Source organism: Lissotriton vulgaris, unplaced genomic scaffold, assembly GCF_964263255.1.
Source record: "Lissotriton vulgaris unplaced genomic scaffold, aLisVul1.2 SCAFFOLD_1541, whole genome shotgun sequence".
NCBI classification, from domain to species: Eukaryota; Metazoa; Chordata; class Amphibia; order Caudata; family Salamandridae; genus Lissotriton; species Lissotriton vulgaris.
Genome location: NW_028245123.1, coordinates 574,178 through 591,054, shown reverse-complemented (window position 1 = coordinate 591,054; position 16,877 = coordinate 574,178). Strand labels below are relative to the sequence as shown.

The window sequence follows — 16,877 nt, the reverse complement described above, 5'->3', positions numbered from 1 at the left end:
TAAGGATATTTCATACAAGCAGATATTTGATTCACGATTCCTTTATGTGCTTAAAGCTTAATCTTTGTAGGCCATTTCCAAGTGATCCACAACATTAGAACTCAAGCCCACACCTAAAGCACCCATGAGTGGGAAGAAACACACCTATACATGTCACAAATACAAGCTTAGATGTATACAGTTTTCAGTGCTTATCAAAATTATTAAGTAGACTCCCTAAAACATATTGAGCTCAATTTTGTGCTATTTTATCAGTAGTTAGTGCTTTGTAAGGAAACATTCTATGAATACAAATGCTATTAGTGTTCATGGTCTGTCTGTGTTAGTAAGATGTGGTTTGTGGGCAGCAGGCGACCTCTGCTTTTCAAACATTCACGGAAAGCACTGACCAAAAGTATTAAGTGCAATGTATTAAGTCTGAAAATTCATACAATATCAAAATAGTTTAACAACGACTTACATTTGTATTGATACAAGATCTCTTCTACACCACCTACTAACTTTTAGTTATAGAACCATAAAATATATGAATTATTGCCTCTTAATGATTAGGAATAAATATCAGCTGCACTACACAAATATATATATATATATATATATATATATATATATATATATATATATATATATATATATATATATCTATTAATACCACACCAAACTTCACCATCCAAGAAGGCGCTGACTCCGTGTATCTTAGTTCAAGATTTTTATTGCATATCAACTTCTGCTCAGACGCGTTTCGGCGGCAACCTCCGCCTTGCTCATATTTATATATATATTACACAGATTGTCAATTAACCCCCGTCATGTACTTTATTTTGCTGCAGGCGTCTAAGCTGTGATGAGCAGGATATACAAATGGAGTGGTTCATAAGCATCCTAATGGCACAAGTAAGATTTTCCTCACATTAACGAAATGGAGGGCTTTACAATTTATTTCTTATTTTCATGTGTCTCTGTTCTCCTAAATAATGGTTAACCATTGCATAGTATGAGAAGCATGACTGAATTTCAAGGTACCTTGTGGCGCACGTGTCTACATACAGGACTTACCCCTACCATTACTTACTTTAAATTAAAGCCGGATTAATTTGGCAAGCCACAGCAGTAACTGAATTACTATAAGTGTATTTGGAATTTAGAAAAAGTTAAAGCTTTTATTCAAAGTTATACTCGCTTTTTTTTTAAATGCTATTTTGAAATAAAAGCTATCAACTCTGTGAAACCTGGTAAAGCCTCAGGACTAGACTCCATGCCAGGAGACTTTTTTAAGCATGATGTTAAAATTGGGGACCATATCTCAACCACTTGTGTAATTATATAGCTGCGGTGCTAGAATGCCTGATACTTGGAGGGGGCGGAAATCATTTGCATTTTTAAAAAGGGCGACAGGAGTGATCCTGCAAATTACCGCCCAATAAGTTTGGTAGATATACAGCAAAAAAAATTATGCAAGACACCTTATGAATCGGATCAATGAATGGATTGAGGATGGAGATGTCCTTACCAAATACCAAGCAGGCTTCAGAGCAAAAGTTAGCACTATAGATCAACTATTCAGGTTCTGCTGCCTATGCTGGAAATATGTTAATTTGCGAAAGGGCCATTTGTATGTGGCATTCGTTGATCTAAGAGCCACATTTGACCTCACCCCCAGATACTTGTTGTGGAAAGCGCTCGCCAAACAGGGTTTACCAAAAAACATCTTGGAGCAGGTACAAAGACTCCACTATAATAACTTTGCGAAAGTGAGGTGGGGTCCAGGTGGCGAACTCACTAAAGCGATACCAATAAAAAGAGGGGTTCGCCAAGGTTGTGTCCTTGCCCCAACCCTTTTTTCCCTGTTTGTTAATGATATGCCCACTTTCCTAAACAAGTGTAAAAACGATTCACCAAAATTGGGTGGTGAAACAGTGTCAGTCCTACTATTTGCGGATTATACCATCTTGATATCCCAAACTTCGAGAGGGTTACAATTATTGCTTAATACTTTTCACTCATACTGTAATACAAAAGGCCTCGAGATAAATACCAGCAAAACCAAGTACATGGCAATAAATCCACATAGCTCCTTTAAGGGAAACTTGGTTTTAGAAAATCAAAAGTTGAAACATGTTACAACTTTCATATACTTGGGCGTATCCTTTGACTCTAATATGCAGTGGAAATCCCAAATTGAAAAAAGCAAGCTGCTTTTAACACAGAATAGTCGCCTCATATTAAAAAGACATAGGGATAGCTGGAACAAAGCTGTGCTACCGGCACTTGAAGTTTTTCGGGCAAAAAGCACAATCGACAGCCCTATATGGGGCAGATCTGTGGGGACCCACCTGTAGAAAATCTTTTGAGGTCAAAGAGAATGAATTCTATAGAGCACTATTAAAATTGCCAGTGTCTACCCCAACAATACCAATGCTTCTTGACTTAAATATGAAGCAGACAGATCATCATGCCATACTAAGACCATTAATGTTATGGGTTAGGCTATGGACCACACCTGAGCTGACACATTATAGAACAGCTCTAGTTGAGCTAAAAGGCCTGGATGTTTTCATCCATATTGTATGGTTCGACCATATTAGAGCTTGGTCTGTAAGGTTGGACTAGCCCATTTTTGGGCAAATCCATCTGCACTAACTCCATGTTCAAAAAGGATTTTAAAAATCTCCTTTTGGGCTTATATGAATGAACGTAGAACTAATGATTTATCCAATGGATCTCTAACTAAAGAATTTTACCTGTTTAAAATAGAGCCTTTGCTACGAGCCCTTTTTGAATGAAGTAAATCCCCCCTTAGCAAAAACATTATACCTAAAGCGTAGATATGGAACATTGATGATAAAAAGTCATACAGCAAGGTGGAGTCCAAATGGCAATGATAAATGCAGTATGTGCAGTGAAGGTATGAAGGAGGATAACGCTCACTTACTATTTTTTGCCCCACATATTTGGTAGCCAGGAAAAAATGAATCACACCCCTTTGTACAAATATTGGTGTTAGGACATATAGAGTCGCAGAAAGAATTTTAACAACTGACACGCGACAAGTAATAGTTTTTTGTATTAGTAGGTACCTGCTTGCTGTATATTTTATTAGGAAAAAAGCGGGTGAAAGACTGTAAAAAGATGCAAATGAATTGGAAATCTCTGCTGATTTTATGGAATTGATTTTATGTGCTTTTTAATTATTTATTTATTTTAAACATGACAAGTACCCCCTCCAAATAGATATTTTATCTGTACATTTATTCACAATTGGTTTATGTAAAATGAAATGTTTTGTCTTGTACCTGTACCTTTTATGATATTTTATCGAAATAAAGGATATATGATAATAATAATAACTTCAAAGGGACAAAATAAATGTTTTGGGAGATACTTTTTCAAGCTGTGGTTTCTAAAAAGTGTCTACCAATAACCATAGCTGTGACGTATTCTTATAAAGTAGCCAACAGGCATTGCTGTTGTGTTAGTCATACTTCATTCGATCAGTATTTTACACCAGTGATCACTTTCCAGTTTTTAAATGCAAGGACGTGTACTTTTATTAAGTCTGTATGCAGCAATGAACCAGAATATAACATTTGTTTGCCCACCTCTTTTGCACACAGGCGTGGCACAAAAAGTTTTAGAGCAAAACATCACATAATTGATTCAGAAAAGGTGAATTTACGCTTGTAAATGGATTGACCTGCATCAGCGTCTGCTGTGTGGCCGCCCTTTGGCCGTGTGCAGTCGGGTTGGCTGAAGGGCTTTGCTTCTGGTCAGCTACAGTGTGTGACTCTCCATGGGTGGCCAACACCAGCAGTGCATGACCTTCAGCTGTGCACAACTGGGGTGATTGCCACGGGGACTCGCCCCCCCCCCCCCCCCCCCCCCACCCCGTCCGGTCCTGCTCCTAACCCGCCACAGACCTCTGTGAAAGCAAAACCTGTCATGGAGCAGTTTGTGGGTGTTTCAGGTTGGAGGCCAAAGCAGAGTATTTCCAAAACGGTGACAGGTATATTTCCATCATAAAACAATTAAGGCTGGGAATGAAGAGGGAACATACCTTAAATATGGTTCCGGAAAGTGGGAATGAGTTTTTCTTTGGGGGAAATAATAGATTTTCATATAAAAACATAACATGTATAAAAACACAAAAAAAGATTTTTGGAAAAATTGCTGCTGTGGAAATAGTTACCAGTTTATTTTTTGTGTGAGAAAAGTGATGTTGGTGTTCAGTAATCCTGCAAAAGCTGTAATCGTATTGCAGTTCCCAATGAGTACTATCTGAATCATTTGTGAATTCCAAGAAAGTTGGTAATCTGCTCAATGCTGTCAGAGCACCCTTGACTTTCTTTGCAGTTTGGACCCAATGCTAAAAAAGGAATAAACTATGCACTAAATAGCTGATATGAATGCAGTAATAGCTACAGTCTGTTTACATGTTGTTTGTATTATATAAACCTTGCCTACCCCTAATAGAGGAAAGACATTTCTAAAGTCGAAAGGATTTCACATTGGAAAAGTGTTTGTGGATGTAGCAAGTCGATTTCAATTTCAAATCTTTATTCGGTCTTAAAAGAAAAACATAAAAGTGTGAATAACAATTCCCAAAATGTATAAAAAGAAATATCTTGTCATGTCGCTGTTGCAACTGACATAGTACGCTAAAATTGAGTGCACAATTTGTGTCAATGTTTTAGTGCTTTAAAACACAGGGTCAATAGATGGTGAATTACAAAATATAATATATAAAATACAAAATATAAACTAAAATATATTACTGGCAGTAAAAACAGAATATAGTGCGATTCATAGTATATTCCAAGACTCCTCAGCTGTAGCAGAAAAATAAAGCGTAGCAGAAAAACAAAAGCGTAAATGTAGGTTGTCGAGATATAAGGAAATCAAGCACATTGTAAAGTGATAATGCGATTTAGTAAAGTTTAGACCCGACCTCTAGGGTCACAAAGTACCTGTGCATCTTGGTGCATTAAAATAAGTCTGGTTGGACCGTATCCACAGCTAATGAGGTTGCCCTGCCATGATGACCCCCCCCCGTTAGCCACCATACTCTATAAAACAAAAACCTTTAATTAGGTGCTGCTATGTTAATATAAAATAGAGTGGGAAACCTGCTAAAGCACGACTTTCACTGCGATCTTTAGGTCCCACTTAGTCATGCTATCACCTTCATAAAAATAGAATATTAAGGCTAAGCTGCCAGGCAGCTTACCCACCGTCGGGCGCTAATTACAGACTGTAGGTAGATGAAAGTGTTGGGCTATCAGCCAGTCACATAAAATACCAACAGAGAGTTCAGAACATAAAGGTAAGATCTTTCCTAATGCAAATGACTTTCCATATAAAATAGGCAACCCTTAAACACATTTATGGATCATCCAGGGAACATAGATATAAATAAGCATCATTGTAATCCCTCATAATATTAGCTAAAACAATGGTTTTAAATAGACTTTCCTGATTCCACTATAGAAGCTACACAATCGGATAGCACGTATTGTTGATTTAATGGATCTTCCATCACATGGGCATTTGACAGCTGCCACAGACCATTGTTTCATTTTCTGAAAGGCTACCAGAGCATGAGGTGTACCCAATCATAGATGTGTCACGAAAAAACAATATTGGGTATTAGATGTTCCTGTGAAATAATTGTGGAGAAGTGTGGCTCACTGGTTAGAGCAGGCAGACCCGGGACCAGGGTTCAATTCCTGACGCGGCAGGGTCTTGAGCTCAAATGTCCACGGACTCGATAATTCTCGCTATGGTGCCTGACCTAATCATGGGTTCACACTCTGCAACTCTGGGCATTAAGCTTGCTTAATCTCCACAACGGCCCCCTGCGGCAGGATGCCTGGCTTTCACCCTGGGGATGCCCTGTAGGGGCTATCTCACAGGGAAAAGCCAGGACGGGTTCCCAAGGCAAGCGCTTAGAGACCCCTGGGTTATAAGCGCTATATAAATCCAACATACAATACAATACAATATCTCTGTGCTGAAGAGAGGGATCTAACAACCAAGGGTTATTACTGTCTTTGGCACATCTAGCATCAGCCTGTTTTTTTAAGTAGTAAAAGTTTGAGTTCCTTTTTGCATGCATTATGCTATCAGGGTCATTCATTAATGGGGGGGGGGGTTTATTCTCTTTAATCTGGGCAATCTGGCGATATACATGAACCATGGAAATCTCAAAGTATTTTCTAAACTTAAACAATCCTTTATAATTGCTTTTGTAAACTTGGTATATTTTTTACTCCTAATAGAATGCCACAATTGGACAGGCTCTATTGATGATAGATCCTCTAAATATTGCATGCCAAATTTCCTGTGTACTACATAGGCTGATACAAATTGTGATGTGTCAAGCAGTGACCAGAAAAAGTAAATTCTCTTGCATTTGTAAAGTAGAGGACTCTGTTAAACTCCAGAGGCTGCCCCTATAAAGCAGCAGATGTACATTTGGCTCTCTACGTTAAGGCCATCTCCTAAATTGGTTTTCAACCTAACTTGGTAGCAACTTTATAAATGCCCTCACAGACACGTATCATCTTTAGCCTATTTTTGTGTATATGGTTGGTTCAGGAACCATTAGAACTAAAGAGAATACCCAGGTAGAAAAATTAAGTGACCTTTTCAATTTGTGTGCCATTGATGTAATGAACATGTGGTTTACAAGCTCCCTTTCCACAGATCCTTGTGTAGGTTTTCCTTAGGTTTATTTTAAGATCTTGGTTCTCCACGAGGACCACAAAACAGTCCATTAGTCTTTGCAGGCCTTTTGTAGTCTGTGAGAAGAGGACAGCATCAACAGCATGTAGGACAACAGGGACCAACCTTTCTTCCACTCGTGGAGAGTCTGTAGTCCCATCCTGGAGTAAGTTATCTACTCCATTTATAATTAGAGAAGCGAGATGGGTGCCAATGCGCACCCTTGCCTGATTCCTCTCTGAATGTTAAACGGTAGAGAACCCTCCCCATTGGGCCCACAGTGCCCTTAGCTACAATCACACTATTTCTGATGGTGCACCCATTGAGGACGTGGTTTGCCACAGGGATGTATGGTTTACCAAATCAAAAGCACTAGACTAGTCAGAAAAACGTAAGTGCAAATGGCCTTTCTTAGCACTTCTGTATTGCTCTATGAGGAGAACTAAATGAATTCAATGCTCTACCATCCCTAACCCCCTCCTGAACCCACATTATGACTCTGTTAGGCCGCTATTACCTAAAACCATTGTTCTAAGCGTTCTAGCATCACTCTACCCAAGATCTTAGCATAAGAGTCAAAGAGGAAAATGGGGTGCTAGCACTTGCGATCCCTCTTAGAGCCCATTTTAAAAATCTGAATTGCCAATGATTCTGCTCAGGTTGTTGGATGTAGTGAATCAAAGGCTAAAAGCCTAGCAACCTACAGTTTGGAGAACATGTCATAGACTTGTGTATGTTTAATTGCATTGATTAGTTGCCTGCCTGCATTTAATTATCTTCAAAATATGCATAGAGTACGTTTTGAGGCTCCTTCTATTACTTGTTGGCTTTCTTGATTACGGGTAGGAAAGAGCAACTCATGGAACATGCAGTGTGGACAGGATTTGCTCCTAAAGTTTACAGCTCAGTGGTGCGCCCAGGAGTTAGATGTATCGGGATGGTAATACCCTAAGTTTCATGAGACAGTATGTGCCAGACACAAAATTCAAAACAGCATTGCAAAATGCATTTCAAAATTCAATCAAATAAAGAAAGGCCTGACTACAAAGGGTTTTGAAAGTGAAATTTAGGAAAAAGGGTAGAAAACAGAAACAGTAAAGTGCCTATGCAGTAAATCTCATTTAATACATTGAATCATTGCATGAAGGCTCTCAGTAATTAGTACAACTGCAGAATGATAGGCACAATCAGAAACAGGCTAAGCCTCAAATTTGCAGCACAACCAGACAAAAATCATACAGCACCCCTAATAGTAACCTATTCCCTCACATTCAAGGGTTTATTTAGCCATTTTCTCAATGGAAAAGCGTTAGGTCTGCAAGGTCACCGTGGTGTGAGCAAAGAAATACATTTTCAACAAATCAAAATACAGGTTTTTAAAATCGTCACATAACCCTACCACCTTAGCACTAACCACTTCATGAATATTGATTCAGCCCTTCTAACCTAATGTCATACTGAGATGTCATAGCAAACCCTTTACATTAACAAGCATTGGCATAGCCAATAGGTCTCGCCTTTGGGACCTTATAAGTGTTTAGCCATGCAACACTTGGTGTTGTTGCACCAAGGATATTGTGCTGCATAACTAAAAACTTATAAGGTCCCAAAAGCGAGATCTATTGGCTATGCCAATGCTTGTTTAGCAATATTTATGTGAGAATTTAGCTTTAAAATGCACTATTTAATCCCATGTTCTTCACTTAACTTACTCACTGCAACTGGGTGCAGTGCAAGCATTGAACCTCACCCCTTTCAAAGATCTCCAGGCGCCACTGCACTAGGGTACCTGCAAAGAGACCAATGTTGTTTGGGGAATTTGGGGAAAGAGAAGTAACACCATTCAAGTCCCATAGAGCATATAGCAATGTGTCAAATGAATCACAGAATCAAGTATGCTCTGGATTTTCCAATGAAATGTGTCTGCCTTCTGGGACCCTTGTCTTTTCCAGCAAATTGCGGATACCAGGGGGTGTGACTAACATTTCTGCCTACAACTGTTGTTAGACAATGGAAAAAGTGAGAGTAGAGACAATCATTTGCACAACCAATCCCTTAACATTCCCAATTATCCTAAGAAGCCCTAAACATTATGAAATGCTAGTACTGACCAAATATTTACAAAAAGCTACAAAGTCTGCCTTGTGTTAACACATATCCTTTTTTATGTATTTAATAATATAGTACAGAATGCAATGAATGTTCTGCTGAAGTTCAGTAGTTGCAACTTCAAAATGGATGGAGCATTTCCAGTTCATTTGCCAAAATACTACGCTCAGATGATGCGCTTTCTTGTATCAATTTACACATAGAAAACAAATGTGCCTCAAACGAACTTTTGTCTGAAAACGACATCAGGATTTGGAGTCATTTCTATTTTTAATACAGGAAACAACGTCAGGGAGCAACACATATGGGTTTATGCATGTTGACATTGTTATAACTGGAGCACTGGGTTCATCATTAAGTATGTTTTTATTGTAACCTGTAATGCGATACCTGTGAAAATGTACAGAGACACATATAAACTGAGTAAAAATAAAACATCAATATGTACAAATACGTAAGAAGGATATTCAGGAATTGTAGTGTTGTACAATAAAAGCTGTTTGTTTACTTATGCTAATGCTCAATTCACACACATACAAGGAATCTGGTACTGTTGCTGAACATTGTGCACCAGTTCTGAGAGCATGAAAAACCAGGCTCGTGGCATGGCCCACCGTCATGGGCATGTGAACGCAATCCTCGCAGGCTCCTCTCTCCACTGCACTTATCTGTCACATGCAGGCATGTAGAAGACCCAAAATGTGTCAAAACCGAGAGGACTAGCAGCGGGGGCATTGAGAGCGGCTCCGACGACTGGGACTACCCATCCGAATTAACAGCGGCCTTAACAAAGAGGAGACTTGGACGATGTCTGTGACCCGTTGATGATCGCCACGGTCGAGGTGCTAGGGGGGACTGAAGCCTCCCACAGAGGCTGGAGATCAGCGCATATGTGACTGCCTGACCCCAACATGGCATGGTACTAACCATGAGACTGATCTATGGGCTCCTGAGGAGGTGAGACACAGGAGCACAGAACTTTTTTAGGCTTGCGCTGTGACGTTTGCGCCTCAGTCTTTGCCAGACTCCACCCCTCAGTAAATAGTAAGAATTCACAAACCCTCCGGGTTTCATTTAATCTTCGGATTCCTCACTTGGGAGAAAATATCCTGGTTTCCACTGAGTTTGAGACGAAGAAAGTTGTCTCAGGATGGAAAGGCAGGGGTGCCAACAAGGGTGGCACTTCGCACCCCTCCCTCCACCCTTGATTGAAGTAAATTTCCTCCTGAGATGAAAATGTCCTGACCCTTAAACCCTTACCCCAGCACCTTTAAAAAGGTCTTGGTGGATATTAGTGGGACCCCCGCCCCAACTTTCTGTTCACCAAAAGCAGATTAATTAAAACAACGAAGCAGAATCCCTGAATCAGTCGATAGAGGGTCAGCACCTCACACCAGGGGTCACAGTTGGACCTGAGCCCAGGTTCATGTATTGGATTGGATGCTGCTCCACAGCAAAAGCCTCCTGACGTCATGAGAGGATTCATGCACAGCGCTTGGCTTCAACATCAAATGACTGAAAGCACTAGCTAGAGGCTGACCCTGGATTACTCCTTCTAGGACAGGAGGCGGCTTGTGCTTGCATTTCAAGGGCAGGTGTGAGCAGAGGCGGTGAGCCAGTCTGACCATTTGTCTGGGTCAGTTTTGAACAGTGGTCAAAGTGGGCGGGATCGGAAGGGCACGGCGTGCCCCTACTTCTTTTATTAAAAAGATTCACTTCCCCTACTTTTTCTTTTCAAAACTGTGTCCCAAGATAGCAGAAATAGCAAAGCCATTCAGAAAAGGCTCTGCTTGCATTCGTGGATGTTCGGGACGGGCAGAGAAAGAAAAGGACTATGTCTCTTTCTTACCACCCAGAGCAGACACGGACAATGTCCTCTTCTTTTCTGTGCCGGCAGCTGCCCCACCCGCCCGATCTCTCTTCCTATCATTCCTTCTCTTTCTGTCTTGCTCCTCACTTACTGAATACCGTGGCTTGAAGAAACGGTTCACAACCTCTCTTTCCTTCATTCATTTAGTTGCTTCCCTGTGAAATGCATCCAAAAAAGACAGGCGCACGCTCCTCGCTCTGGCAGCAGGGGGAGGGGAGAGAGGAGGGGCCTGCGCCTGTTTCCCTTGCAGGAGTGAGCAGGAGCCATATGGTTTCAAGGCTCCCTCCTGCAAGGGAATTTGCCAAACATGCACATGTTGCCATTGAAAGCAATGCAACCCGTGCACATTTTTGGGGCAAAATAGAATTGATCAGTAAAGGTCTCCTATGCGGCGCATTGGCGCTGTGTAGGCGAGGCCTAAAAAATAATGAACCATTGTGAATGAATGTAATACTGTGTGCAAGCAGAACAACCTTGAATAAGTGCTACAATAGGCCCTCTGGCAGCCTTTTTCAAGATCAGTGTCATTCAAGAATAAGCATATCGACATTTTGCTTAACTACGTGCAGCAGAAAGTAAACATAGAATAACTGTAAGGCTGTGACATACATTTTAGAAATGTTTTAATTGAGGCCTAATTGAAGCCTAGTTAGCATAAGTCAGGAAAATACTTTAACAAATCATAGCAAATTTGTTCCAACTGCATTATCTTCATCTCAGTAGACACATGTGAATTCAAGTATAGAATATTTCCTCTTCGCTATTAATTATTCACATTTTGAATACAACTTATAAAGTGTTATCAGAAGGTGTTTGTTGCCATAGGATAAGTTGGGCTGCAAGAACAGTCCAAAGTGAGAGAGTTGCATGGTAACCAATGCTTGACAGGCTATGTAAATTAGGTGTGGGAGGGCACACGGCTCTTCCGCAGCCCCGGGGCTAGTCATCCCCCGGGGCTTTAATTAGATATGCAAGGGGGGCCTTGCGGGTCCTCCGAAGTCCCGGGGACCACCACCTACCCAGGGCTTTGAAAATAGAAACCTTGATTGCCCTGGGGACCGCCTCCGCCATCTGCATCATCTGCAATCGTGACTCCATCTGAATTGTGACCCTGCTGTCCTCAGTGTACGTCGAAGGCAGTAGTCTGTACAGACATAACTCTGCAGTGCTGTGCCGCTGGGTTGGCAGGGGGCCTGTGTCGAGGAGGCCTGCAGTCACAGCAGCAGCCTTGTGGTGGGTTGAGGGCCACCGCTTTGGCAGACGTGAGCCACGCCCAGAGCCCCGGCCAATTTATTCACACTCCTACTCTGGAGTTATGTACGTTGGACCAGCCCACTCCGCTTCCGCTTACAGGGGCGACGACATGGCTACATGACTGCCTGAGGTAACATGGTTGCGTCCACTGTTCACACCACTACAAGCACCAACAGTATATGTACACATGGAGAGGTCTGTGCTATGCATAGTGAGGTCTGTCCAGCACATCACAGTTACACTTAGCATTGTGTGCATTGTTATTGTTGGGCGACTTGCCTCCTTCAAAAATACTTGGTTGCCACGTCTCCCAACATTCAGCTATTGTGTGGCTGAGGGGCCATGCCGTTTTGGGAAGGCCTGCTGTCCTGTTCTGCGGTGCCTTAGTGGTAGTAGGGGGGTGGTCCAGGGGGGAGGTCCTGGGGGTGGTGGGTGTTGTACCTTCTTGGGTGTCGGGAGATGCATGATCAGTAGCTCTATGACATGTGTTGGTTTTCAGATGTCGCTCTGGGCTGTGCTCCCTTTATACGGCAGTTAGGCGTCCTGCTTTATACCAGTAAAAAGCAGATGTTAAATTCTTACTGCTAACACGGCTTATCGCCTGTTTTTAAATTGCATTGCAGATTTGGCTGGTCGTTAAAAATATCGGGAAGGGGTATGTACATGGTGTTTTTTGCACGGGAAGGCCTACTCTGCATATCATTAGCGCTAGTTGTTGCTCTCACTCATGGCGATGTTTTTTGCAGAAGTTATCACTGGAAAACTGTCTATAGCAGCAGTTTTCACCAGGTTGAGAATGGGATGATAATTCTTTTGACACTTTTGCTGCGCTAAAGTGCCGATAACTCAGCGATACGTCCTTGAGAATACGCCCCATCGTTTTTTGTATTTTTTTCGTCCGGATTCGTGCACCTAACCTATTTAAAAAATAAAATAGTAATAATCTTTTGGCCCTGAGTCTTTTTGTGGGATCCCCTGAGCAGGCCTAAGGGTCAGGGTGTTTGTACCCTGCCCACTTTCCTTTTTCTTGTGATTCGCATGTGGCTACAATAAAGTCCTAATATACATAAGGGCTCGTTTTAGAGTCACAGTATAACCCAACAGTGGGGACTTATCACTGAGTTATCAGCACTTTAGCGCAGCAAAAGTGGCAAAAGAATAATTGCCCCATTCTCAACTTGGTGCACACTGCCACATTGCCCACAGGCTGACGGTACCAACACAGCGGACAATCAACATGCTTACGCAGACAAAGCTGCTGGCTGTGCTGCACCTGTTGGCCTCTGGTATCTTCTAACTAACAAATGTGAGAGTTGGAGGAGTCTCACAGCCAGCCCTAATAAACTTCCTCACACGTCTTGGATGCATGTCTACAAAAGCAACAAAGGGCCCCTGTATCCACACCACCCGCTCGTCTCAATTCGTAGTATTCCTGCACAACCAACCCCAACCCGAGCCACTGCTTGACCCATCTGTGCTTCAGATCCAAGAATTTAGTCACTGAAATGGGGGTGCACCAGGTCATGAAGTCTAGTAGTCAACAGTAGTGGAAAAACAGTACTTTTATTAGAAAAACATAAATTAACAACACAAAAACATCAAACAACAAGTGCAATTTCCAACGGGGAACATCAACTTGTGGATCGAAAAACCTATAGATTGTCCTGGAAATCCGAAAACTCTATTCAGAAACTTGTTGGATAAATAAAGACAATGGTCAAGCGTTAGTATGGTCACACACGTAATATGGTACAAAGTATTGCACTTGGACAAATCGGAATGCTTACAGGTATGATCAATCCTGCACAAAATGACTGTAACAGAAGTTTGTGTGGTCGTAACCTTCGTAGGAAAGAAAAGGAATGTTAAAACCACACACACTTTTGTTGCGGTCTCATTATGCAGGATGTATCATACCTGTAAGCATCACGATTCATTTCAGCTTGATACACCTACATGTCCACTGTACCCACACTGCGTAGAAACAGATGGAGACCAAGCAAGGGAATCACACCATAGAAGGTTTCCTGCATGTGTTGGGGGGCAATTGACTGCACACATGTACTACTTGTGCCCCTCCCGACACTGCACACAATCACCACAACAGACACCACACGCATTCCAACCATGTGCAGGTAAAACTGGACCACCGGGGCCTGTACACTAATGTTGTCGCAAACTTCTCAGGTAGTGTGCATGAAATCTACATCTTTTTCAAACATCCCAGCCCTGATCCCCAGACAAATCCTCCCCCCCAGCGATGACTGCCCGACCATGCGCACCCAGACCTCAATGCTCACCTCCGTCACTGGCATGTCTCCAAAAGAGCCCACCACATGCTGGAGCAACCTCCTCAGCCGTCGCTGGATTCTGCGGCACAAGCCCCAACGCATCTTGCTGCACCACGTCGAGGAGTCCAGTATGTACAGCCAGCTGCCTTTGGCGCACACATGGTCCAGCCGAACTCACAATTCAAATCAGGTATGATTGACAGTATGATGTAAGGAGGCCTATGCATCATCGCAGGATGCACACCAGCTCAGCACTGGTGGCACTAACTCCATGCAGCTGAAGTCATCGCCACATGTTGGGAGGCCTGTTTCGGATAAAATGCATCAGCTTCCCCTAACTCTTTGCACCTTAAGTCATCGCCACGTGGCGGGATGCCAGTTTCCGGCAAAGTGCTTCGGTTGCCACCATCTCTGTGCACCTCAAGCCATCGGCACGTTGCAGGAGGCCCGTGTTGGCCTGAGTGCCTCGGCTGCCACCAACATAATAAGCACACGGATACACCTAGATAGAGAGTGGAAATGGTGTCGGGCACGTGCGCCCGGCCCTTTTTTATTAGCAGGGTTCACATGTCCTGTGATGCCTGTGCTGCATGGGTGTGGTGTGGGTGTAAGCCAGCAGTGAGGGAGCGACTGGCATGCTGACAATTAGACCTGTGATCAGCAGATCACTACATGGAAGACGTGGGAAATGTAGCATTGTAATTCCCTCCCTGTAAGCGTAAGTGGAGTTGGCTGGCTGAAACGGGCATCCTTCATGACTTTACCAATATGGCGTTTTAAATTCTCACTCCCACCAAGATCGTTACACAATGATTATGGGACTCCACTTTTTTCTCCCCAAAAAAATATATAAATTAATATTTAAGAAAACTGGAGACATTATATATCTTTCATAACAAACAAAAAAATGACAAAAACTATTTTTAGGATATTAAAGTTACAAAATATCACAATTTATTTTCAAAATTACTGAAAAAAACATAGGTTTAATGAATATTATAATTAGAAATTAGCATTTAAAAATCCTTTTAAATTCACTGAAAAAAACATAGGTTTCAGGGACATTATACTTAGTTGCACATTTCAATCATACAAAACCATAGAAATTCCACTGTTATATTTAGTTCACCTAACTATAACACACGCCCCTGCAATGCACTGCTGATGACGTCACATATTACATCATTCATGACATGGTCAGTGACATCACTGATGACATCACAGATAACTGTGATTAAGGCTGTGGTGTCACAGTTGAAACGCGTAATGCTGGGCACTTGCTTTTGTATTTGTATTTGATGCCATTTAGAATAAAGCACTTTCATTAACAACGCATGCTGGGGTCCGTACCTGATTTTCGTTATATTGTCAGTGATACAGGAGTGTCGTTTATTATATATATATATATATATATATATATATATATATATATATATTACTGCTTGTCTCTCCACTTCTCATCCGGTGCACTCACAGGCGGGTGCGGTTAGCGGCCGTGGACAGCCGCAACGTCTCAGGCTCAATTTCGGAAAGAAAAAAACGCACTTACGGGGGGAGCTTTTCACAACAGGCTTAGTTTATTTTGAAGCGAACAAACGCGTTTCGGCGTCAAGCCTTCATCTGTGTTCATGACACCATGATCGTGACTGGTTAATAACTTTTATGGCAATAAAGAAAAGTCCAACAACCTTAAACACACATTGGGCGCCATCTTGGAATGTATACATTGCCCAACAGTTAATGCTGTAAAATAGTCCCATTAAGCCGTAAATCGGCATATCATTGGCTCTACCCAATGTTGCAAGGTTCAACCAAATATACATACAAACTTATATATATATATATATATATATATATATATATATATATATATATATATATATATGTATATATATATATATATATATATATATATATATATATATATATATATATATTACCTACTGGCGGTCGCCACTTGGTAGTTATAGTTAGGACCTAGTTTCCATAGGAAATCCGCAACATTCTATTTGGAATAACTTTGGCGCCGGTGGACGAATCTTTGCGAATTTCTCCAAGAAAATGGCCTGCTCTGCTCCTCTCCTTTCCTAAAAGTTTGTGGGTGATTCATGAAGCGGGGTCTGAGAAAAAACGGGGTCCCAAAATGTGTTTTCCCCATGCAATTTTCCATAGGACCTTTAGCCAGGGCTACAGCCCGAACGGCTGAACGGAATTTGGCAGAGAGGTAGAGTTCGGTTTGCAGATCATTCTTTTTGTTAAATGGTGTAAATCCGTTCAGTATTTCCGGAGAAAATCTAAAGTAAAATCATAGATATCTCTATAGGCGCTTACCGTACACGTACAGTATGCGTACAGGCCCGCGTACCATACGCGTATGTACACGTACCATTCCAAGCACGAGCTGCATGCTGATTGGCTGTCAACTGTCTGTCAACACTCCAAACCAGGAAGTGTTGGCAGCCACCTTTTGCCTAGGTAGACTGAGGCACAAGAAAGCAGAAAAACAAACGTGTAGAACGCAAAAAGGGGGCAGGGTAGAAATACCCTGACCCCCCTAGGCCTGCTCAGGGGGTCCCACAAGGACCCCCAAAGCCCCCCCCCCAAATTATTTTTTTGTTGAAAAATCGCTGGGT

The 16,877-nt window shown here is 41.9% G+C and overlaps 1 protein-coding gene across 1 annotated transcript in view; it reads left to right on the top strand.

The window, feature by feature from the left end:
- Positions 1 to 835: 835 nt before the first annotated feature.
- Positions 836 to 16,877, top strand: part of LOC147666522 (arf-GAP with Rho-GAP domain, ANK repeat and PH domain-containing protein 2-like) — an 81,221-nt gene continuing 65,179 nt past the window's right edge. Inside the window, exon 1 of the mRNA XM_086949014.1 lies at positions 836 to 894. Within this exon, the coding sequence (XP_086805140.1) occupies positions 862 to 894 (33 nt within the window). The 5' untranslated portion in view covers positions 836 to 861. The remainder of the gene's footprint in view (positions 895 to 16,877) is intronic.